The sequence below is a fragment of the Sturnus vulgaris genome, chromosome 13 (genome assembly GCF_052056855.1).
Source record: "Sturnus vulgaris isolate bStuVul1 chromosome 13, bStuVul1.hap1, whole genome shotgun sequence".
Classification (NCBI taxonomy): Eukaryota; Metazoa; Chordata; class Aves; order Passeriformes; family Sturnidae; genus Sturnus; species Sturnus vulgaris.
In genome coordinates this window covers 20,374,474-20,397,188 of record NC_142255.1, presented here as the reverse complement: position 1 = coordinate 20,397,188, position 22,715 = coordinate 20,374,474, and the positions used below count along the sequence as shown (strand labels likewise).

Genomic DNA, 22,715 nt, shown 5'->3' with positions numbered 1-22,715 from the left:
GGGATGCTGCCCCAACCACCCAGCAGAGAGCCCAGGGTGCCAGGCGAGCCCTGCCCTGCCCTGCAGGGTGGGTGGGGGCTGATGGATGGACCCACTGCGCTCCTCTGGGTCAGCCCACCCCATCTCCAACCTGAGGATCATCTCCAGGGGGTGCTGGGGGGGCTGGCAGTGACAGGGCCAGCTCTGCCTGCAGGGCTGGGCTGCCAGCGCCTGCTCCGGAGTGTCACTGCACCCCTCAGCCTGTGATCCTGTCACAGGACCTGGGACAATCCTGCCCTGGGAGCCTGGGCACTGTCCCAGCACAGTTGCTCAGGGTTTGGCTGCAGTCCTTGCTCACACACACGGTGTGAGTTTTCATCCACAGCTCTGGCTGCTCCTGGATCCCTGGCAGTGCCCGAGGCCAGGCTGGACATTGGGTTTGGATCAGCCTGGGACAGTGGGAGGTGTCCCTGCCGTGGCAGGGGTGGCACTGGGTGGGATTTAGGGTCCCTCCAACCCAAACCAATGTGGGGTTTGATGGAACTGCTCAAGCATCAGTGCTGGAACGTGGGGTGGAAAGGCTGGGGGCAGCTGAAGGAGAAAATCCATTCCTGCCCCCACCAGGAACACGATGGGGCCTTTGTGTCTCCTGTGCCAGCGCTGGGGAGAGAAGGATGCACAGAGCAGTGGGGAAGTGGACTCGAGTCACCATGGCAACCGGGATGGAAACATCATCAAAATGTGTCAAACGAGGGGAATCACAAAAAATAGAAACCCAGCGTGGTGTGGGCAAACACTGCAGCTCCATGGGGCTGCTCCTGGCATCCTCCCCGTGCTGTGCTGGTGCCACCACCAGCTCCAGGTCCTGCTGTCCCTTGGGGCATCTCGTGGCCCCCAGGGCACCCATGAGTGCCCCCTGGTCCCTCCTGCCCCACGGGCTCCTCAGCACAGGGACATGAGCCCGACATTTCCAGCTGCAGGGAGGGCACAGCCGTGCACAGACACGTCCAGCACCTCAGCTGGCACCATGTCACCTCGGCATGAACCCCCTCCACAGCTAATTAATTTGTAATAATAAGCCATGTGCTTGTTTCCAGCTGTTTTGTGGGGTTTTTTTAAAGTAAATGAATTTGTAAACAACTTGTGCTATTTTATCTGTCACTTATGCTCCCAGGATTTGTAATTTTAACGCATGACATCAGTTAATCACAGTTCTCTTCCAGCAATAGTTTTAATTAAAACCACTTCTCCTTTTTTTTTTTGGCTCATTCAGTGCTGTCACTGAGGGCTGACAATGGGATCACAGGCTGGTGGTCGTTGTTGGTGCTGTTTTGTACTCACCAGTGACGTGAGGAAGAGGAGAGGAGCGGGGATGGGGCAGGGATGGAGCAGGGATGGGGCAGGGATGGAGCAGGGATGGAGCAGGGATGGAGCAGGGATGGAGCAGGGATGGGGCAGGGATGGAGCAGGGATGGAGCTGGGATGGAGCAGGGATGGAGCAGGGATGGAGCAGGGATGGGGCAGGGATGGGGCAGGGATGGAACTGGGATGGGGCAGGGATGGGGCAGGGATGGGGCAGGGATGGAGCAGGGATGGAGCAGGGATGGAACTGGGATGGGGCAGGGATGGAGCTCAGTTTTCGTTGCTAACAGAGCCAGGAGCTCCGCAGTGGCCCTGCCCCGGCTGAAGGAGTTCAGTGCGAGCGCCGGAGCAGGAGCAGCTTTGTCAAATCATGAGCTGTAATCACCTGAACCTCACGGCCGACACCGCACACTGCTCAGTACAGACACGGCTCCCGATTCCCAAATCCATCCCAAAACAAACAGCTCCGACACCTGAGCTGCTGTTCCGACTCAGCAGAGCTCCCTGCTCTGACAGCTCGCTAACGAGCATCTCCAGCAGCCAAGAGCGGGATGGGCGCTGGCACCGCTGCTGGATCTGCAGTGGTGCCGGGATCCAGCCGGGATCCGGCCCGGATACAGCCCAGATACAGCCCGAATCCAGCTTGAATCCATCCCGAATCCAGCCCGAATCCAGCCCGAATCCATCCCGAATCCATCCCGAATCCAGCCCGAGTCCAGCCCTGATCCATCCTGGATCCAGCCCGGATCCCGATCCGGATCCTGCTGGTGACAGGACAAGCTGTACCCTGTCACCTCAGCGAGACCCGGGGGTGTACATCAGCCTCGGTGCCCCCCAGCCCTCCCTGGACCCAATCCCGGTGCCGATGCCGAGTCCTGGCCCGTTCCTGAGGCAGTTCTGGCACGGCCCGGGTCCCAGGGGAGACATCCCCGAGCTCCTGAGCCGGGACCAGGTGTGCCAGCACCTCTGCCCGTGCCCCCCTCCCCGGGCATGGAGCGGGGTCTCATCCTGCCCTGCCCACCCTCCCTCCATCCCTCCCTCCCAGTTCCTGGCGCTGCCTCCATCCAGCACAGGCGCATTTGGGGTATTTTGGGGTCCTGCCACCCTGCCCAGACGCCCTTGTCCCAGATTTACTTTCCCCGCGGGTATTTAATTCGCTTCACTCTTGGCAGATTAATTTGTTGGGGTTTTTTGAAAAAATCTCCCCTTTTTCTAAACTGCATTTTAGTTGGCCAAAGTGCAGCCATGCTGAGGTCGGGTTCACACCTCCCCCAGTCCTGTGCCGGGCCGGGTGCTCCCGCTAATTGTGTGCACACACCCAGGGATGGGTCCAACGGGTGGCATTTGGCATCCTGAACATTTTTAACTTGGAAAATGGGAAAAAAATCAAGCGATGACAAGCGCATTTATTTGTGCAGCCGACGCTGCCAAGGGCTGGGGTTTAAAGGCGTATTTTTGCCATCTACTGAAGTCACTTGGAACAGAGAGACCGAATCCAACGCGGTGACACCTCCGACGGCTTGGAAGGGCTCCTTCAGCTGCAGCAAAGCTCAGCAGGTTTGACATTTGAAACTCCCTCATTCCACTGCCAGGCAAAACCTGGGGCCTTTGCACTGTATTTTTCCTGCTGTTCCTCAGAGCAAGAATTCCTGCTTTTTCTGGTTTCACACCATTATGAACACACCAGCTCAGGGAAAAAATAAAATTCTGCTGTAATGATAAAATTGGCTTTGGAATAGCAGAAATCTGGCTTGTCCATGTGGTGCCAGGCTCTGGGGAGCTCTTGGATACCAGGGCTGCAGTCATTGTGTCACTGCTCTGAACACAAAAACACGGGAAAGTGAGAATTTAAAGGATTGTTTGATGTTCGGCTTTGCAGGATTAATTCCTAAACTAAACAACAATCCCCGAGGTGCTGCCTGAGGCAGGAGGAAACTCTCCCCTGCACAAGCTCCCCTTCTGCCCTGCTGCTGCTGCTCCCCAGAACCTGCTGCTGCAGGGAACAGAGGTCTGTCCCCGTCCCTGCAGAGCCAGGGGACACTCCCTGCCCCGGGTCCCTTCCTGCTGCCACAGAATTCACCTGTCAGGGTTCAGCCTGGGACAGGGGAGCGAGGCAGGGAGGATGCGGCGGGGGAGGGATGCAGGAGGAGGGAGATGCAGAAGGGATGGAGGAGGGGTGCGGCAGGAGGGGTGCGGCAGGAGGGGTGCGGCAGGAGGGGTGCAGCGTGCACCCTGCCACCCTTTCCAGCATCCTGCCCTGCTGCTGCCTCCCCTCTCCGGACACTTTGCCTCGTCTTCTCCTCCTGGGACTGAGACAGGTCCTGCCAGGTCTGCGTGAGGCTGAGGGACCGGTGGGAAACCCTGGGCTGGGGGACCAATGAACAGCTCCAAGATGGGAAACCACGGGGTGAGAGCTGCAGGCTCATTAGCCCTCATTAGCCCTCATTAGCCCTCATTAGCCCTCATTAGCCCTCATTAGCCATGGACTCCCAGGTGCACGAGAGGCCGTACACCGGGACAGGCAGCACTGCTGCCGGAGTTTCTGGGTCACTTCCAGGCATAAAAGGGGCAAACGCCGCCCAGTGCGTGCAGTGGGGTCTGGGAGCCCTGGGACGTGTCTGGGGGCAGGTGATGCTGCTGCACAGAGCTGGGCATTCCCGGGGGACCCTCCCTCGGAGCTCCAGCTGTGCACGGAGGACGGTCAGGAGCACAGGGGGGTTCTTCTCAGAGGTGATCTCAGCGCAGCCTGTCCGGGGCCAGGTGAGCTCTGCGCTGGGTGTGCTGCTGAGGATGCTCGGAATGGGGCAGCTGGAATGTGCTGGGACAGCTGGAATGTGTTCCCAGGTGATGCCAGCACCTGTCCTGAGCCGATACCCCGGGCATGGGGTTTTTGATAAGCAAGTTAGAGGGAAGGAAACAGGTCACTGCTGCTGAGGCTCCCGGGTTACATAAACGCTGGTGGGGTGACCCAGGTTGTGCAAGAGCCTGGCTTGTCTGAACTGGTGTTGTGGTTTGGGGAATGGAGGCAGGGACCTGGAAACAGGTCACTTCAGGTGAGATATGAGGAAGAAATTCTTCCCCATGAGGTTGGTGAGACATTGGCACAGGTTGCTCAGAGAAGCTGTGGCTGCCCCATCCCAGAACTGCTCAAACCCAGGCTGGATGGGGCTTGGAGCAGCCTGGGAGTGTCCAAGGTGTCCGTGCCCATGGCAGGGGTGGGATGAGAGGGACTCCAAGGTCCTCTCTCACCAAACCATTCTGTGATTGTATGAAACAAAGCTGCCCGGGGGCAGCAGGCACAGGAGAGCATCCTTTAGCAGGGAATGGCAAAGCTGGAATCCCCGTGGCTGCTCAGAGCTATCAGCTCAGTGTGAGTGAGACAAGAGCGGCCAGGCTGGGGGAGGATCTGGCCTGGCACGGAGAGCAGGACTGGCTTCGTGTGCTGTGCCTCGGGAAGGATCCCTGAGAGCAGCAGGGGTCTCAGGACAGACCCAGGCACGGCGGGGGATGGAGCGGGACCTGCAGGGAGGGGAGCGGGGAGGGATGGAGGGAAGGATGCCGCTGGCTCTGGTGGATTGGGGCAGGCTCTGCTCTCCCACAGCCGCATTTTGCTGCCGCCAGCGCTAACTGGGTCAGGCAGGACGAGCCGTACCTGTCCCTGCAGCGCGGCACCGGCACTCGGCCGGCCCGGGACAGCGCCGGGGGTGGCACCGGTGCCTCTGGTGACACCGGTGCCTCTGGTGACACCAGTGACTCGGGTGACTCCAGCGAGCGGCAGCAGCCCCGGAGCGGGGCCGGAGGGTGCGGGAGCCGTGCCCCAAAGCCCTCGGGGAGCCTTTGGCACCGCCTTTGGTGCCTCCACCGTGCCCGGCCGTGCACAGCGAGGCGGAGAGCGGATCCCCTACAGCCTCTTCCTCCTCTCAGGGCTGAGCAATGCTCTTGCTAAAAACAGGAGCTCTGCTATTTTAAATACCAGCTCGCGGGATGATTCAGTGTCTGCTCAGGCAGACACGAGGCAGTGAGGATGTTGGTCTTCCAGCCTTATTTTAGGGGGAATCTCTTCCTTCTGTGCTGTGTCCCCAGCGATGTGGTGAGATGGAAAACCCCAGGACACGGGACAGGGGCCAGAGGCTCCCCTGAGCTGGGACCAGGAGGTGCAGCTTTCCAGGAAGGGGAGGATGCGCTGACCCCTGCGGCAGGATCGCCTCTCCAAACCTCCTTTGTGAACGGCCTGCAGAGCCTCCGGTGTCCCTGAGCTCCCCCAGCTTCCTGCACCTTCAGAGCTGCATCTTCCCTGCCAAATTGTCACCGTCCTGCTGCTTTTCCTTGCCCTATGTCTCCAGCATATCCTCCCTCCTCCAGATGGGGGGATGAAGGCACTGGGGTGTCCCAGCCCCGGTCCCTGAGCCCTCCTTTCTGTCCTGGGGTAGAACCCTCCCTCCAGCTGCTGCCAGAGCTCGTACATGGATAATGTCACCGGGAGCAGTAGGCTTTAGTAGAAAATTCCCTCTTTCAGACGTGATTGATTTGGATTCCCCCCAGTCCTGGTTTCCAGGCACCAGCGGCTGCTGGAAACGCTCTCCTGGCGACAGAAAATCCATGGGAAAGCAGGCAGCCTGATGAAGTATTCATGGGGATTTTTATCTCTGGTTTTTACCCGCTGCAGGAAAGTCAGCTTTATTTTTAGTGAATGATGGATCCAGCAGTAACACAGGAAAAATATTCCATCTCCCTTCGAACTGCACGGGAGGCATTGGAGGGAAATGCCAGGGAATGGGAGCTAAACAAACCATCTCCTGAATGTTTCCTGGCTATTTCTGGGATCGTTAGAACACCTGAACGAGGCTGTGCCTGATCCTCTGCTGCCCCAAGTGCTGCAGCCCGTGGCTCCCAGGCAGCTGAGCCCTCGGTGATCCCCACAGTGTTCCCATCAGCTCCCTAATCCCCAACCTGCCTGTCCCAGAGAGAGCAGGAGAATGAATCACAGCTGATTAATTTGCCTTATCCAGAAGAATCTCCCTGAATTAGCAAATGTTTTGTTTTGTTTGTTTCTATGATGGACAGGGAAACATCCCCCGGTGCCCGGCAGCCGCACCCACGGCCGTGCCAGCCCTGCCAGAGCGAGCCCTGGGAGTCCTGGTGTAACTGAGCCCTGACAGGACACTCACATCCGCCTTCAAATGATCTTAAAACATTTCTGAGCCAGCCAAGCTCGGCCGCTGCCTTCCCGGGGTTTTCCCGGTGCCTCTTCCCTGCGGGCACTGCTCGCTGCCCGGCCGGTGCCGAGATGTGCTCTGTCAGCACAGATGCTTAATCTGTTTAAAAATAAATCCAGAGCTCTCCTGTGACTGATGGGAATCTGTTGCAGCAAATCCCACTGCAACGTGGGACCCGGGCACGGCTGCCAAACTTCAGCACTTTCTTCCTGCTGGGCTCCAGGGCAGGGCTTGGGTCCCTCTGCCGGGTCCTGAACTCGCCGTTCCCTGCCCGTGTTTGTGCCCTTTGCTGGCACAGTGGGGACGAGGAGAGCGGGGCCTGTCCCTGCTCTGGCAGGGATGTGGGACGGCCGTGCTGTGGCCTGGGCTCCCCACCCTGCCCTTGGGGATAATCCCAGTGCCCTGTGAGCTGCTCAAACTGGGAGTGACTGTGCAGCCTTGGCCCTGCAGCAACTGGACAAGAGCTCAGTGAGTGACCCCGTGTGCTGCCCTGTGGCACCAGGTGTGAGTGCCAGCTGCACACAGGACCTGTCTCACCCCCAGCCCGGGTCCTGAGGCTCCTGCAGCTCCCTGAGCCATCACCCATAGCAGGTGCCCGAGTGTTTTGTTGTGTTCCCAACTGGCTGGTAGAGAGACAGGGAGAAAGGATTTCTTGGTAACAGTAAGCAATGAGTCAGTTCCAGAGATTTGGATATTAAATCCTTAATTAGCCACAGACTTTGGTGTGCAGGAACCCGGCAGGGCTCTTCCCAGGAATGCTGGCAGCAGTTGCAGCACCGGCCTTGCTCCCCCAGGCTAATCCTGGTGGCCCTGGGGATTACCTGGTGGCCCTGGGGATTACCTGCTCGGACACGGCGTGTCCAGCCCCAGGACAGATTGTCCAAGGTGATCCAGCCGTGCCAGCAGCCCAGCTTGGAGCCGGGTGATACAGTCAGACATGGTGATACCTCGTGCCTGTAGGGACAGGAAAAAGCTTTAAAATCCCAAATCCTCGGCATCCGGGGGTTCAGAGCTGTTCTGCCTGTCAGGTGGCAAATCCCACGTGGAGCAGCAGGGACCTCAGCCTGCAGAGTGCAGCAGCACACGGTTCTGGAGCACCCTCCTGGCTGCAGCCCTTCTGAGGGCTGGTAAAGCACAGCAGTGCCCGAAAACGCCCGGCTGCCAAACCCCTGCTGCGGGTGCGCTGGGGAGGGGCGGGGGTGGCCCCGAGGGGTGCTCTGGACACATCTCCTGCTCCCTTGAGCCCCCGGTGTCCCCCCCTGTCCCTGCTCTGTGCTGGCCATGGCTCTGTGTGGGGCAGCCCCTGCCAGGCACAGCCCGAGGTCTGGGGCGTGCTGTGCGTGGAGATGGCAACGACTCACAGTAGCCCACGGCAAACCTGGCCGCGGGCACCGTCCTGCAGCCCTGGGGACACTGCTTGGGGTGGCACAGGGCCTTGGGGTGGCACAGTGGCTCCACAGTGGGGTGCTCGGTGTCTCTGCCCTCTGCCTGCCCTGTCCCGGAATGGAGATGATTGCTCTCTGTGCCCGGGTACCAGGGGCTGCTGCTGGGCTGGGCAGGTGTCGTGTCACTGTCCCAGGGGAGCAGGGTGGCACAGGGACAGCTGTGGCCAGTTGAGATGCACAGAGCTCTCAGAGACCCCCAGCACTGGCGAGCCCAGGAGCCAGGCTGTCCCCCTGGCCATCAGGGCTGTGTGGGGATGCCTGAGGCAGGCTGGGGTCACCTCAGTGCCGTGGGGAGGCAGGTGTGACACCCTGGGTGCTGCTGTGCCTCTGGAAGGAGCTCAGCAAGGCCTGGCTGGGTGCAGGGTGGGGACGCAAATCTTCCCCTTCATCTCTCAGGAGAGGAAGAGGCAGCCCTGGCAGGAGCCAGGAGTGGTGGCAGAGCCCTCTCCATGGGCTCGGGAGCGACTGAGAGCTGCTGGCATAAATTACCAGGCTGTCATCCCTGGTGCTGAGATTCCCAGGGAACAGCTTAGCGGTTCAAAGGGCTGCTGGAACAATTCTGCATCGCATGATCACAGTCCCAGAGCTCTGACGTTAAGAAGTGTCAACACTGAGGTGATTTCTGCAGCGGGGCTGGGGCGCGTTGTGGCCCCGTCCCCTCCCTGGCACTGACCCGGTGACAGAGGCCTCGGGCCGTGTCCCTCGAGGTGGCCCTGGCCACGTGTGCCCGCAATCCCAGGCCAAGCGGCTCCATCCCGGCACCCTTCCCAATTCCAGCTTGTTCCCTCCCGTTCCCATGGCAACCTGTGACCTCACTGGGCTCCTTGGAGCTCCGCCAGCATTTTCAGCAGAAATGAAGGCAATGGCCAGGGTCGTGCTGCTGTCCTCCCTGTCTGCAGGGGTCTGTCACACCTGGGGCTCAGGTCAGGGCTGCCTCTGCTGCAGGACTGACATGTCACATTGCAGATGTCACACTCGGTGCCCCTCACTGTGGCACCTGGCTGCCCCAGCACTCCTGGCTGTAAAAGCCCCTGGGGTACAGGGGGCACCAGGGCATTCCCTTCCCTGCAGCCTGTGCCCGATCCTCCCAGTGCCCAGGCTGCCCAGCCTGGCCCTGCTCGGCAGAGCACACCAGGCCAGGATGGAGAAGAGGGATCAAGACTGAGACAAATGGAAATAAATGGAGAAACTGGTCCCTCTGCCCTGCCTGGTGCTGCCACTTGCCTCAAGGTCCTCCCATCTGGTCTAGGGTCCCTCCTGGCCTGAGGCTCTGGCTGTTCCTGGGGTCCCATTGCCCGGGGGTCTCTGTGTCTGGAGGAATCTCTCAGCTCTGCCTGTGCCTGGGGGCTCCAGCCATGGGTAGGATTCCGAGGGTCCCTGTCGGTCTGGGGGTCACTCTCTCTATCGGTCTGGGGGTCCCTCTCTCTCTCTGCGGGGTTCCCCCGCGGTGGGAGCGCAGCGCTGCCGGTGCTGCCGGTGACGGTGCTGGCGGCGGCCCCGGCATCCCGCGGCCCGGGGGCGGCCCCGGCGAGCGCAGCGCGGCGCGACCACCCCCGCAGCGGCGGCAGGGAAGGAAGGAGGCACGGGAGGGAGAGAGAGAGAAAGAGAGGGAGGCAGAGCAGGAGGGCCGCGGCTCCGCTCGGCTCCGCTCGGCGCTCACGGTCCCCGGTGCCGCCGCCGTCACTCGCCCCGCCCGTGCGGGCTCGGAGCGGCGGCTGCGGGACGCGGCGCTCACCGGCACAGCCGGGGCTCGGCTCGGCTCAGCGGCACAGCCGGGGCTCAGCGGGGCCCGCGGGATGAGCGCCCGGCGGCTCCCCTGGGGCAGCGGGGGCCGCTGATGCTGCGGGGACCGCGGGGACCGCGGGGGCGGCGGGGGTGGCTCGGCGCGGCCCCGCCCGCGGCGGGGGCCATGTGAGCGCGGTGCCGGCAGGATGCAGAAGGGGATGCGGCTCAATGACGGGCACGTCGCCCACCTGGGGCTGCTGGCGAAGAAGGACGGGGCCCGGCGCGGATACCTGAGCAAGCGGAGCGCCGACAACACGAAATGGCACACCAAGTGGTTCGCGCTGCTCCAGAACATGCTCTTCTACTTCGAGACCGACTCCAGCTCCCGGCCCTCGGGGCTCTACCTGCTCGAGGGCTGCGTCTGCGACCGCGCGCCCTCCCCCAAGCCCCCCCTCTCGGCTAAGGACTCCCTGGAGAAGCAGGTGGGCGACAGGGGGGGCCCGGCGGAGGGGGAGGGAGGGTGGCCCACGGGGGTCCAGGCCCCACACCCCCGGAGCTTCCCGTGACCTGCCCCACGCGTGGCCGGGGTGGGGAGGTGAGGATGAAGCCGGTCTGTGCGGGGGAAGGGGGATGATTCCCGGGCTTGCAGTGCCGGAGCAGCGGGTGGGTTCATTGTGGGGGTGTCCGGGGCACCCCCGCTCCCCCTCCCATCTAATTAACCGCCGGTAATTAGCGCGGGGCTGGGGGGCGCCTCCCAGCGGCCGCGCTCGGCGCTGCAGAGCCCCGCGCCCCCCGGCCCGGCGGGTTCGGGTTCGGGATTTGGGGTTCGGGGTTTGGGGCAGCGAGGGGCCCGCGGGGCTCCCGTGAGGAGCGGCCTCGCTGTTTCCCAGCCCGTGTGGCCGTTCCGTGCCCCGCGGTTTGCCCGGCAGCTCCCCCGGCCCGGCGGTGCCCGCAGCCGGCGGTCGGTGCTGCTGCTCAGCGCGGGGAGCTCAGGGCCTTGTTTTCTGGCAGATTTCACCCCGTTCCCCTCGCCACGTGTGCGGTTTGCACCTCCATCCCCAGCCCTAGCGGGGGGAAGAGCAGAGTGCGGGTCCCGGAGCCCCCCGTGCCGGCGCTGGGCTCCAGAGAGCTCCGGCGCTGCCGATGGCTGCGGGCGATCAGCGCCCAAACACCAAAGCCCCTCGAGACCCTGGGGAAATCCAGGAGTCCCCCAGCCCCAGGAGTGCTGTGGTGCCAGCCGTGAGGGTCACAGCCCCTGCCAGGCCCCGGGGGTGGGTTTGTCCCCACCGGCTGTGCCTTTCCCGGCTGGGCAGGGTATTCCTGGAGCAGCGGGGCATGGACCTTGGCAGCCCCCGCCGCGTTTGTCTGGGGTATTTTGCTGGAGCTGGGATGTGCCGTAGCAGCCAGGAGAGATGGGGTGGGAACAGGGAGGGGGGACATCCAGCTGCGGGGGGCAAATCCCCATCCGTGGATGGCTTCCAGAGCCACCCCCAGTCCCATCGGCGTGGACAGGAGCCAGCCGGACTCACCCTCTGACCCTCCGGTGGTGCGTGGAGCGTGGACGTGTGCCCTGTGGGTGCCCGGGGCACGGCGGCCCGGGCGGGGGGAGCAGCGGGGGGGTCCCGGCGCCGCATCCCGGGCCGGGCACGGGCGGGAGGCACCGCGCGTTTTGGGTCCGGCTCTGCAGGGCTTGCATAATTCCTGCCTGGCAGGCTCGGGGAAGCGCCGGGAGTGCTGCCGGCAGGATGGGACCGCAGGATGGGGCCCAGGGGCACCCCCAGGGCATCAGGCCCCTAATTGTGGCTGTTCCTGGCACTTGGAAAACCCTGCCGGGAGAACCAGGCGTGCAGCACCACTGCTCCCTGGCACACCCCTCCCTCCCGGCTGGCAGCACAGGAATATTTCCTGTGAAATTTCAAATTTCCTGTGAAATTTCATTTTTTTTCCTATTGTCAAGAGGAAAATAATGTGGGTTTTCCCCAGCTGGGGCTCCTTGCAGCATCTCGGGGGCTGTGGCAGCAAGGGGGGGGTTTGTAGCTGCAAGGGGTCACACTGCTGTGGCTGTCACTGCTGTCCCTTCAGTAACAGATGTTGTGTGCTCCCAGTTCAGCTCCGTGAAGTTCAGCAGCCAGGCTGGAATCGAGCTTGGAATCGAGGCTCTGGGTCCTCGTGTTTGTGCAGGAGGGATTTTGCACCACGCACACGCTGTGGGGAGGGTGTCACATCCCCTCTGCAGCTCGAAATGCACGCAGGGTGCTGATCCTGGCCATGAGCGAGGGGCTGCTCCTGCCGTGGCAAACACATCCCCGGCCCCTGCCCCGCGTGGATCTGCGGCGGTTCAACGCCTGCCTTGGAATTCTGTGTAATTCCTTCGGCCAAACGGGGCTGGGAGCAGGAGCGCTGGATCCCGCTGCTCTGCAAGCTAATTAATGGCCCGGGGATGAGATAAGCGGCGAATATTGATGGTGCAGATCCGCAGCCTGGCCGGGCAGGTGGCACTCGGGGCTCTGGGCAGGCTCTGAGCTCCCCATGCCAGGGAGAGCCTCGGCTCCGGGCTCACCTGAGCCCCGGCCGTGCCTCCACGGGAAGGTGCAGAGGAAATTTCCAGCATTGCCTTGGTCCCAATTAGCTGTGTTCTGAGGGTATTTATCTGTCTGTGCAGATCCAGCTGGAGCTCTGAGGACAGTGCTCCTTGCAGCACAGCAGCTCCAGGTTTGGATCCCTTCCTTCCTGGAGTGGAGCCTGAAAGGTTCCCAATTCTCTGCAAAGGAGAAATTTTAAGAGGTGGGGCTTTCAAACCTTCTCTTTTAACGTACACATATTTTGCTTTGGGGTGATTTTTCTCCTGGAACAAGTGAATTTTAGCATTGGTTTATGTGAGAATAAGGGAGCAAAGACATGTGGAAAACTGGAACACCCAAGCGGGATTTTCTGCTTCTGGAAACTTTGTTTTGTTTTTTCCAGAAATGGATTTTCTTTCCAACCAGCTGGATGGGGAAGATAATTTCCTGCTGGGTGAGGCCAGGATGTGGCCTGGGGAAGGGTCTGGGGGGTCGGGCTGGGCTGGGGAGGCTGTGGCCTGGCTGCTCAGGGCAGCGATGCTGGGGGGAGCTGGGTTGGGAGGGACCCCCTTGTCCGCTTGTCCCCTTGTCCCTTGCTGTGGGGTCTGGGCTGTGCCACCCCCCAGCCTTGCTGCTCCAGCCCCCGAGGTGCTGGGATGCGCTTTCAGGGGGTGGGCAGGCTGTGGGGTGCCCCAGGTGGGAGGGGCACGGCCAAGGTGAGGTCCTGGCAGAGGAGCTGAGCAGGTTCAAGGTGCAGAACTGACCCGGGCCAGCCCCAAGGACAGGGGAGGCCCCAGCGTGGGGCGAGGGCTCCCCTTGGCTCAGGCAGGAATCACAGCTGGGTTTGCTCACGGATCCAGCCTGGAGCTGCATTTAGGATCACAGCATCACTGAGGTTGGAAGAGCCCTCTGAGGGCTTTCAGTCCTTTTCCATTCCCCCAGCACGGCCAAGGCTGCCCCTGCTCCATGGCCCCAAGGGCTGCATCCACGCAGCTTTCGAGCATTGCCAGGGATGGGGAGTCCAGCACTGCCCTGGGCAGCTTCCAGCCCCACATCCCAGTGCACTGGGCTGCTCCTGAGCAGGAGCCCCCGGACAGAGGCAGCGTGGTGCTGGGCCAGGCATGGCCCCCCAGAGCCCTTGGCTCCGGGCTCTGTGCCTCGGGAGCTGAGCTGGGCTCCCCCAGCTGGGGCTGCTCCTGCCCGTGCTGGGCATTTCCTTCCCCAGCTCTGAGCGTTTTCCAGGGATGGGGCCATGGAGCACCGAGTTCTCCCAGTCCTGTGGCCCCCATTCCTGGCCGTGCTGGGATATTTGGATGCCTTGAGGACCTGCAGCAGCCCCTGCCAGCCCAGCAGCCCCAGCTCTCCCAGCCCAGCCCAGCTGCTGGAGCCGTTCCTGGCAGTGCCGGAGCTCGGGCAGCTTTCCAAGGGGCAGCACTGGGGACCCAGCCGTGCCCATCCCTGCGGGGGGCTCACCTTGGTACCCCCAAAAGGGCTGTGGGGATGCTCAGAGGGGCCAGACCCCACCAGTGGAGCAGGACCAGGCAGATCATCCATGGATATCCCGAGCAGGGCGGCTCCCAAGCTCTTCCAGACTTTGGGATTGATGTCCCAGGCACTGGATCCCCAGATCCCAGCACTGGCTGCAGGTCCGTGAGCATCAACCATGTGGGGCAATGAGAATTCTTCTGCCTGAATGTCATTCCAGGCAATCTGGTCTTCTGGAGACTATAAATCGTAATTTGTGGGCTTAAACCTGAACTATCCATCAGTGTTGGGGTGACACCGGGTTTTTAATTAATTAGTGTATTGCGTGATGCCATGTGGGGATTTCTGAGTGAGGGGGATGCTCAGTGCTGGTCCCCGTGATGCCTGCATGCCCGCCTGCCAGCATCACTGGATAAAATCAGGGAAAAATTGATTTATTTTGATTATTTTAGGAATATTTCTGCGCATGACTCTAGAGCCTGCTCCACAAGGATGATGCTCACCTCTAGTATCCATTTCCAAATATCCTGACAGCCCATACTGAAACAAAGAGGGGAAATTGCAGCCTCTGGGATATTTTTTCTTATTGTCAGCACGGAAATGAGCTGCTGGAGCATCCAACTCTGAGGTCCTGTTTTCCCAGAGCACATAGTATGTAGGTCAGGGATGTTAAAAGCTGCCATGGCTGGCTGTGGATTTTTAGACTCATCCATCCAGAGCAGGAAAATTCTCCTCCTCTTGCCCTTTGTGTCAGCTGGAATCACCATCAGCTTCACAAACAGGCGGGTGTGGATCTGCCCACTGCGGGAGGGCGGAGGGCAGCGGCTCCGAGGGGCTTCCCTGGGGGGGAAGGACCCCTGTGGTGGCACAGCAAAGGCAGGAAAGGGTGGCAGTCGCCCCTGGGGGGGCTCTCTCGGGGTCCCCCCGCGCTCACACCGGCGGTGCCCAGCGTGGGGGTGCTGGCAGAGCACCCACCCCCGACCACAGCATCCCAAAGGGTCTGCTGGCTTGTTCAGGCTGAGGAAACGCCCTCCTGCCAACCCCGAAAAATTCTGTGAGAGCTTGATTTTCTACTCTGGAAACAACGCCTCGCTTTAAAGCTGGTTTGGATTTATTTCGGATTCTTCCTGCACGTCAGGGCCTCGGTACCGCCCCCGCCCCCTGCAGCGGGCAGGGCCTGCGGGGGGACCCGGCCGGTGGTCACAGGGCTCTGGTGGCCCGGGGCGAGCCGGGTGGCTGTGACCCGGAGGGCTCTGGTGGCCCGGGGGTGCTCTGATGTGTCCCTTGGTGACCCGGATCCCTCCCGCGTTATTTCGGGCAGAATTTCTGTGTGTCCTGGGGCTCCCCGAGGGAAATCCCCGAGCTCCGGGTACCCGGGCATCCCCCAGGGGTGCGGGGTCTGTGTGTCCTGCGGTGACAGACGGACACACATCCATCAGTGACAGACGGACACACTTCCCTCCGTGCCGGGCTCCGGGGGCTCAGGGGGCGCCGTGGGAACAGGGCAGGTTGGGAACACCCCCAGTGAGGTGCTCCCTCACCTCTCCTCACCTCTGCTGGTTTTGGCCAGAGCAGAGCGAGGGGTTGGGATGAGGAGGGTCCAGTCCCGGGAGTTGTTGAGGTCATAAATGGACAAATAATGGGTGTGAGGAGAAGCAAAGTGACGCTGTGGGTGACTTGTGCCCTGCCCTGGGCAGCACAACCTGCCCCAGGGACGCTGTGATGGAGCTGGGGGCTCATCCTGGTGCTCCCTGTGCCATGAGCACCCGCCTGGTGTCACCCGTGGCTCTGCTCCTGTGCCAGATCCTGATCCTCAGCCCCGGCGGGTGCTGGGGAGCGCTCTGGGGCTGTTGGTGGATGTGTCACTGTGATGGCAGACAGGGATCATCTTTTAGGCGGAGATAAACGGTGGTGGGAGTTTTATTATTCCAATATAAGATAAGTTCCTCCTTGCCAGCACGCTGCACTTCCTGGGAATTGTGTGGGGATCAACTGGAGCAGCACATGGAGCGGGGGGTGTGTGCAGGAGCCCGGCTGGGATGGCAGGAGCAGCAGGGGATGGAGGAGCCCTGGCTGCAGCCTGGCCGCGGGGGCTCACCCTCCTCATCATCACTGTGCTGCCACCAGCCTGGGAACCGCACTGACAAAACCCTCACGAGTTCCTGGGCACAAACCGGATCACCTGGGCCAGGTGCTGATGTGTGGGAGGTGCCTCAGGTGGGTGAGGAGGGGCAGGGTGGGCACTGTCCAGGCGACCTGCCCCAGGTCCCTGCCCGAGCTCCTATCCTGGGCTCTGCACCCCTGGTTCGAATCTCGGGCCAGCCCCGAATCTGCTGCTTTCCCGGGGTGCTGGGGAAGGTCAGGACGCTCTAACCCAGGCTGTGCTGGGCTCTGAGCGGGGGCACTCACCCACAGCAGCACAAAGGGCACCGTTTGTGCCATCCCCGGGAGCACACACCCGCTTTTGGGAAGGACAGCCCGGGGCTTGCTGCCCTCCTGAGCAGTTTGGGGGGCTCCTGAACGTGTCTCCCCGTGTCTCCAGTCCCAGCCGAGCTCAGGTGTTGGTGTTGGATCACGGAGGGGGGATGTGCACGCTGCGCTCTCTGGTTCTGTGGCCCCGGGAGCTGCCGGGGGCACCAGGGCCTGGAAGGGGCTCCCCCAAACCTCGCTGGTGTTCAGAGGGGCATTTCCAGCCTTGCCAACCTGATGAGCTCTTCTTGATGCAAGGGAAGGGATGTCAGGTGGGTGTAAAGCTGGGGGACAGAACAACACCCATTGGAACCACAGATTTTTGGTGAATTTTCCCTTGGAGTTCTTTGCAGTCAAAGTCTTTGGGAGTGAGAAGGAGGGAAAGGGGTGGGATGTGAAAGGCTGGGGAGCTGCTGCAGCTCCAGAGGTGTCCTGCCCGCAGACACAGAGCTCTGGGCAGCCAGAGCATGGCAGGCTGGGCAAGGGATGGGCGATGGACGGTGGTGTTTGACACCGGGGTGTGTGATGGGTGATGGTGTTTGGTCATGGGGATGGCTCCATGAGGAGAAATCTTGTCCACAGGATCAGCAGCAAACGATCCTGCACTCAAAGGAGCCATGGCAGAAGTGAGGGAGCTGCATCCTCACCAGGGCCCTGCAGCTGCTCCCCAAAGGTGAAAGCTGTTTCTGGAGGAGGGCTCTGCTGTGCCTATGGGCAGAGTGGGCTCCCGGCCCCCTCTCCTCCTCTGGAGGGGCTGGGTGAGCTCCGAGAGTGTCACCCCGAGCCCTGAGCGCTGGCTGGGCACGGGCTGGGGGTGCTGGCTCTGTCTGTGCTGCTGCACCGGCTGTGCCCTTTCTCCCCATCATGCCGGGCTCACCCTGAGCCTCCTGTGCCCATCTCGGGGTCCTTGTCCCCAGCACCCCCGGGCCTGCTCGGGGTCAGGAAGGGAAGAGCGTTGGTGTTTGCAAACCCTTTGGTGTTTCCACGGCACACGTGGCACAGCCCGTGTCCTGCCGGGCTGCTGCTCCTTGGCTTTCAGGCAGTTCTCACCTGTGGATCCAGGTCCCCCATGAACCCCAGCAGAGGAGCAGATGATGTCAGGATGAGCTCGTTCCAGTGGGTTTGGTTTAGCCCAGTTATTCCGGGCAGTATCCGGCACTGCAGCGTGGTACCTGTTTCCTTGGAGACTGCGGGGAAGCAGAGGAGCGGCACAAACCCGGCGGCGGCACCGCGCACAATTAGCACAAACACTGCAAATGTCAAGGGAGGCTAAAAATAGCCCCGCACGGCGGCCACCCCCCCCCCGAGCAGGACACAGGGACCCGGGCTGTGCTCGGTGTCACCTCCCGGGGGCTGCGGGGCTCGGGGTGTGCCCGAGGGGCTCCACACAGGCAGGGCCCGCAGCGCCAAGGAATCACCTGCAAGGCCAGCAGCTCCAGCACTGCCCTGCGGGTGCGGGTGGGGATGCAGGTGCGGCTCAGCATCCCCGCTCCTCTGCCCCTTCCCCAGGTGAGGCTGTCCCCAGGCCAGGTTCAGGACTGCAGCGCCCTGGACTTGGGTGGGTTTCAGGGCATCAGGTGGGTTTAGGTTTTCCCGAAGCTGGGTTTTTGCCCAGCAGGTTTCCCGTCTCCACTGGCATGGCTGTGCTGAGGGCAGCCGGTCGAGGCCGAGCTCCTGGCGTTTCCAAACCTGGTTATTTTCAGTGGCCCAGCCTGTGGTGGGCCAGAAGTGTTTTGTGCCCGCCCCGGGTGAGGTGTGACCGTGACCCCTGTGCTCACCCCACAGCACTACTTCACCGTGAACTTCAACCACGAGAACCAGAAGACCCTGGAGCTGAGGACCGAGGATGCCAAGGACTGCGACGAGTGGGTGGCAGCCATCGCTCACGCCAGGTGTGCCCCGTGCCCGTGTGGGTGGGGGTCGAGGTGAAGCCGTGCCGAGGGTGTCTGGGGGGCAGGATGAGCTGGACACTGCCAGCAGGCAGAGCAGGAAACTTGTGTCCCGCAGCCCTGTGCTGAGTGGGGTCTGTGTTCAGTGGTTCCCCTTCCCCATTCCCATCCCGGTCCCATGGCACCGGCCAGCCTGGCACTGCCTGGGATGCCCGATTCACCCTCAGGCTGCCAGCCTGTTGGGAAGGGATTCACCTGGGATAGCAAACCTGGTCAGGAAGGGTTTGTCCAGGCTCCTGGGTTTGTCCAGGCTCCTGTGTGTGCCCTGGGAGCGCTGGCACAGCCATGGAGAGCAGCCAGGAGCCAGCACAGGGCAGGTCCCTCTCTGGGGAAGGAAGGTGCTGAGCTGGCAGCGAGCTGTGGGAGCTGTGGGCAGGGAATGGGAGAAACCCCCAAACCCCCTCCCCTGCAGCCCCGGCCAGCAGCAGGACTTCGCAGGAGCTCGTGCCACACGTCCTTAAACTCTTGGAACGTGGCAGGTTCCAGAGGTTTGGCCACGGCTGTCAGGGGGTCTGTTCTGACTCTGATTTCAGCAAAGTTTGCTCTGTCCTTTCTGTTTGCCCCCTGTGAGAGCCCAGGTCCTGCCCAGGTGTGTCCTTAGGGAGCAGCAGCATTCCCTGCAGCATTCCCAGCTGCAGGAGCTGCCCCTGCTCTGCTCTGGGAGCCGGGCCCGGCCAGGAGCAGCCCTTGCCAAACCGCAGCCCCCGGTGCCGGGCCGATGTCGGGGCCGATGCTGGGGCGAAATCGGGGCGATGCTGAAGCGATGCCGGGGCGATGTCAGGGCCGATGTCGGGGTGATGTCGGGGTGATGTCGGGGTGATGTCGGGGCGATGCTGAAGCGATGTCGGGGGTGATGTCGGGGGCGATGCCGGGGCGCAGGGCAGCGGCTGCGGGGGAGGGACGCTCACGGCCGTGTCTGCTGCAGCTACAGGAACCTGGCGACAGAGCACGAGGCGCTGATGCAGAAGTACCTCCATCTCCTGCAGATCGTGGAGACTGAGAAGACTGTTGCCAAGCAACTCCGGCAGCAGATCGAGGACGGGGAGATCGAGATCGAGCGCCTCAAGGCCGAGGTGAAGCGCCCGGCACTGCCCCGTGGATGCTCCTGGGGTGACCCGTGGGGAGGGGGGGGTGGTGGCATCCCCACGGGGACAGAGCCATGGTGTCACCGCTGGGGTGGCTCTGCTTCTTGCGGTGTCGCAGGGATGGCCCTTGTCCCGCAGGAGGGGTGAGGACATCGCCTGACTTGGGGATTTTCCTGGCAGGAGCGGTGCAGGGAGAGGCTGTGGCTGTGCCAGCCAGGACTGTGGGGGGCTGGAGGGGACCCCTGGAGCCGGGAAGCTGCTGAAGGGTTGAAACCAGCAAGGAGCACTGGGGAGCGTTCCTTGCCTCTTGTGAGGGAAGGAAACAGTCGCTGTATGCCAGAATCCCCGAATGGTTTGGGTTGGAAGGACCTCACAGACCATCCTGTCCCCCCCTCCGGAATCACTCCAGCAGCTCCACGTCCCTCTGGTGCCGGGGTCCCACAGCTGGGGCAGCTCTGAGTGGGGCAGGGGGCAGCTCGTGATGCCCAGATCCCAGGGGATTGCTGTGCTTGCTGCTGTGACCCCACAGATGCTGTGACCCCACATGACCCCCCACACGCTGCTCTGTGGGATCAGCCCTGCCCGCAGAGAGCCCCGGGAGCTCTGGCAGCAATTCCCTCGGTGTCGGGTGTGGGAAGGGTGACACGAGGCCGGGTGACACACGCAGACAGCAGCAAGGTGCACAGATGACTCAGCAGACGCTGCCGAGGGACACACGTGTCCCCGGGGCCCCTGGGAGGAGGAGGAGGCTCGGGAGATGCCTGGGGTTGGGAGTGATGCTCTGGGCACTGGGGTGATGCTCTCAGCTCTGGGGCGATGCTCTGGGCTCTGGGCCGATGCTCTCAGCTCTGGGGCGATGCTCTGGGCTCTGGGGTGATGCTCTGGGCTCTGGGCCGATGCTCTGGGCTCTGGGGTGATGCTCTGGGCTCTGGGCCGATGCTCTGGGCTCTGGGGTGATGCTCTCAGCTCTGGGGTGATGCTCTGGGCTCTGGGGTGATGCTCTCAGCTCTGGGGTGATGCTCTGGGCTCTGGGCCGATGCTCTCAGCTCTGGGGCGATGCTCTGGGCTCTGGGGTGATGCTCTGGGCTCTGGGCCGATGCTCTGGGCTCTGGGCCGATGCTCTGGACTCTGGGGTGATGCTCTGGGCTCTGGGCCGATGCTCTCAGCTCTGGGGTGATGCTCTCAGCTCTGGGGCTGCTCTGAGCACTGGGGGTGCTCGGCAGAGGGAGAGCTCTCAGTGCTGAAGGTGATGCCGGGTGCTGAGGGGGTGCTGGCACGGGGGTACCCCCTGTTTCCTGGGCTATCCCCATTCTGCCTGGCTCTGCCCTGCAGGGCTGTGCCCCTCCCTGCCTGGGCTCTGCTCCTCGTGGCTGGCAAGGCTTGGGGCAGTGGGGTGGGGACAGCCAGGAGTGGGTTGGTGGGGCTGAGACCTTGATGCCAAATCACTGAGAGCCTTAACATCACCCCAGAAGAGGCAGTGAGGGTGGTTTTGCCTGTCCTAATGGTGGGCTTTTCCTTAAATTCTGAATTTAAGTTCAGTGTGCAGGTCAGGGTTCAAGTATGCAGGTCAATTACAATCCCTGACCATGTGTTGGGGAAAACAAAAAACTCTAAAATCTCCTCTAACCTCTGAGCCATCTAAGGAAATGGGGTGAAATAGATGTGTAGGAGCTGGATCAGTGACCATGAGCCTGTGGCCACCAGCTCTGGTGTGTTCCTGCGTTTTCCAAACAGTCCAGACACCAAACTCCACCTTTTTTCCTATTTTCTGTCCAAAATGGAACATCTTGCCCCCACCCAGGAAAGTCCTCTTTCCAAGCTGTTTCCTTCTGTTCTCTTCTGTAAAATCAAAATCCAGATCACATTTTCCCAATTCCCACGTTCTGGATGGCACATGTGCTGCTTTCTTGCCTTTTCCTGTCACTTTCCAAGTGGTTTTGGCCGTGGGGGCCGGGATGAGCAGAGGAGGGAGAGAAAGTACAGGGAGAAACAGTGAAAGCCAGAGCTGGGAGCTGCTGGCTCCGATCCCACATGTGCGGGAAGGGGCTGGAGGCTGCTCCCCGCCTGCACATTTTGGGGCCCAAATGCTCAAGATTTTCCTGCCATTTTCTCTCCAAGTTGTGTGTATTGAGTTGCTGTGAAGGATTTTTTGGGAAACAGGGATGAGGTTTGGGTTGGGCACCCGTCAGGATTTCCAGGCCCAGGTCCTGGTGGGGTTCAGAGGTACTGAGGAGTTGGGGACAGCTCGAGGAGCCCTGACAGCTCTGCCACGTTTCTTCTTCTGCTTCACCCACCCGTTGAGTCCCCATCCCTGCAGGGACTGAAACACCATGTGGATGTGGCACTTGGGGACAGTGGTGGGTTAGTGGTGGCCTTGGCAGTGCTGTGATGGGGAGGACCTGATGGTCTCAGAGGGCTTTTCCAGCCTGAAGAACTCTGTGAGTCTGCGATGCCATTAGGACACACCCAGCACAATTTGTCCCCGTGTCTGTCATTAGGCCAGAGGCTCATGCTGTTCCCTGGCACAGCAACAGCTCAGAATGTCCTCAGCCCCTGGGATGTGCTCAGTCCCTGGGATGTGCTCCGTCCTGGGATGTGCTCAGTCTGGGATGTGCTCAGTCCCTGGGATGTGCTCAGTCCTGGGATGTGCTCAGTCTGGGATGTGCTCAGTCCCTGGGATGTGCTCATCCCCCGGGATGTGCTCAGTCTGGGATGTGCTCAGTCCCTGGGATGTGCTCAGTCCTGGGATGTGCTCAGTCCTGGGATGCCCTCATCCCCCGGGATGCCCTCAGCCCTGGGCAGGGCTGGGATGTGCTCACTCCTGTCCCCACAGATCGCGTCCCTGCTCAAGGACCACGAGCGCATCCAGGCCAGCCAGAGCAGCGCACCCAGTGACGATGACAGTGACATCAAGAAGATCAAGAAGGTGGGTGGTGGTGAGGGGTGGCACCTGGGGGGGCCCAGCAGGCACGGCAGACGCTCCCCCTGGGGGGCTGAAGGAGGTGTCTGAGCAAGTGCTTCTGTCAGCAGGGATTTTTAGGAGGAAAATGTGTTCTGCCCAAGTGGGAGCCCATCTGTTGGCAGGGCACTCCCAGCGTTCCTGGGAGCATGAGGTGTCCTGAGGATGGCTCCTGCACCACCAGCCCCTCTGACCTGTGTTCCCGTGGCTGTCACATCTTTTATCTTGGCAAAGGAGAAGCCATCACCACCCTGGCACCATTCCCACAGGGAGCAGCAGAGCTGCCCTGGGCACCCCTGTCCTGGGGGCCGGAGCTGGGCACAGAGCAGGACGTGCTGTGGGTGCCCAGTTACACAAGGAAGGGATCTTCAATCTCCTTCCACTCCCTGTCGTGGTGTGAGACACCTTCCACCATCCCAGGCTGCCCCAAGCCCCTTCCAACCTTCCCTTGAACGCTTCAGGGATGGGGCAGCCTGTGCC

The 22,715-nt window shown here is 61.8% G+C and overlaps 1 protein-coding gene and 1 long non-coding RNA gene across 6 annotated transcripts in view; one reads left to right on the top strand and one right to left on the bottom strand.

The window, feature by feature from the left end:
* Window positions 1–2,727: 2,727 nt before the first annotated feature.
* Window positions 2,728–10,167, bottom strand: LOC148222298 (uncharacterized). Its single transcript, XR_015806615.1, has 3 exons — window positions 10,018–10,167; window positions 7,399–7,511; window positions 2,728–3,159 (listed from the first exon to the last, which is right to left on the bottom strand). It is a non-coding gene; the product is annotated as an uncharacterized LOC148222298 (long non-coding RNA).
* RASGRF1 (Ras protein specific guanine nucleotide releasing factor 1) overlaps window positions 9,895–22,715 on the top strand; it is a 27,104-nt gene continuing 14,283 nt past the window's right edge. For all 5 annotated transcript variants that reach the window (XM_088172779.1, XM_088172776.1, XM_088172777.1 and 2 more), the window contains exons 1-4: window positions 9,895–10,209; window positions 18,028–18,134; window positions 19,117–19,264; window positions 22,110–22,202. In XM_088172779.1, the coding sequence (XP_088028905.1) occupies window positions 9,934–10,209; window positions 18,028–18,134; window positions 19,117–19,264; window positions 22,110–22,202 (624 nt within the window). In that variant the 5' untranslated portion in view covers window positions 9,895–9,933. The remainder of the gene's footprint in view (window positions 10,210–18,027; window positions 18,135–19,116; window positions 19,265–22,109; window positions 22,203–22,715) is intronic.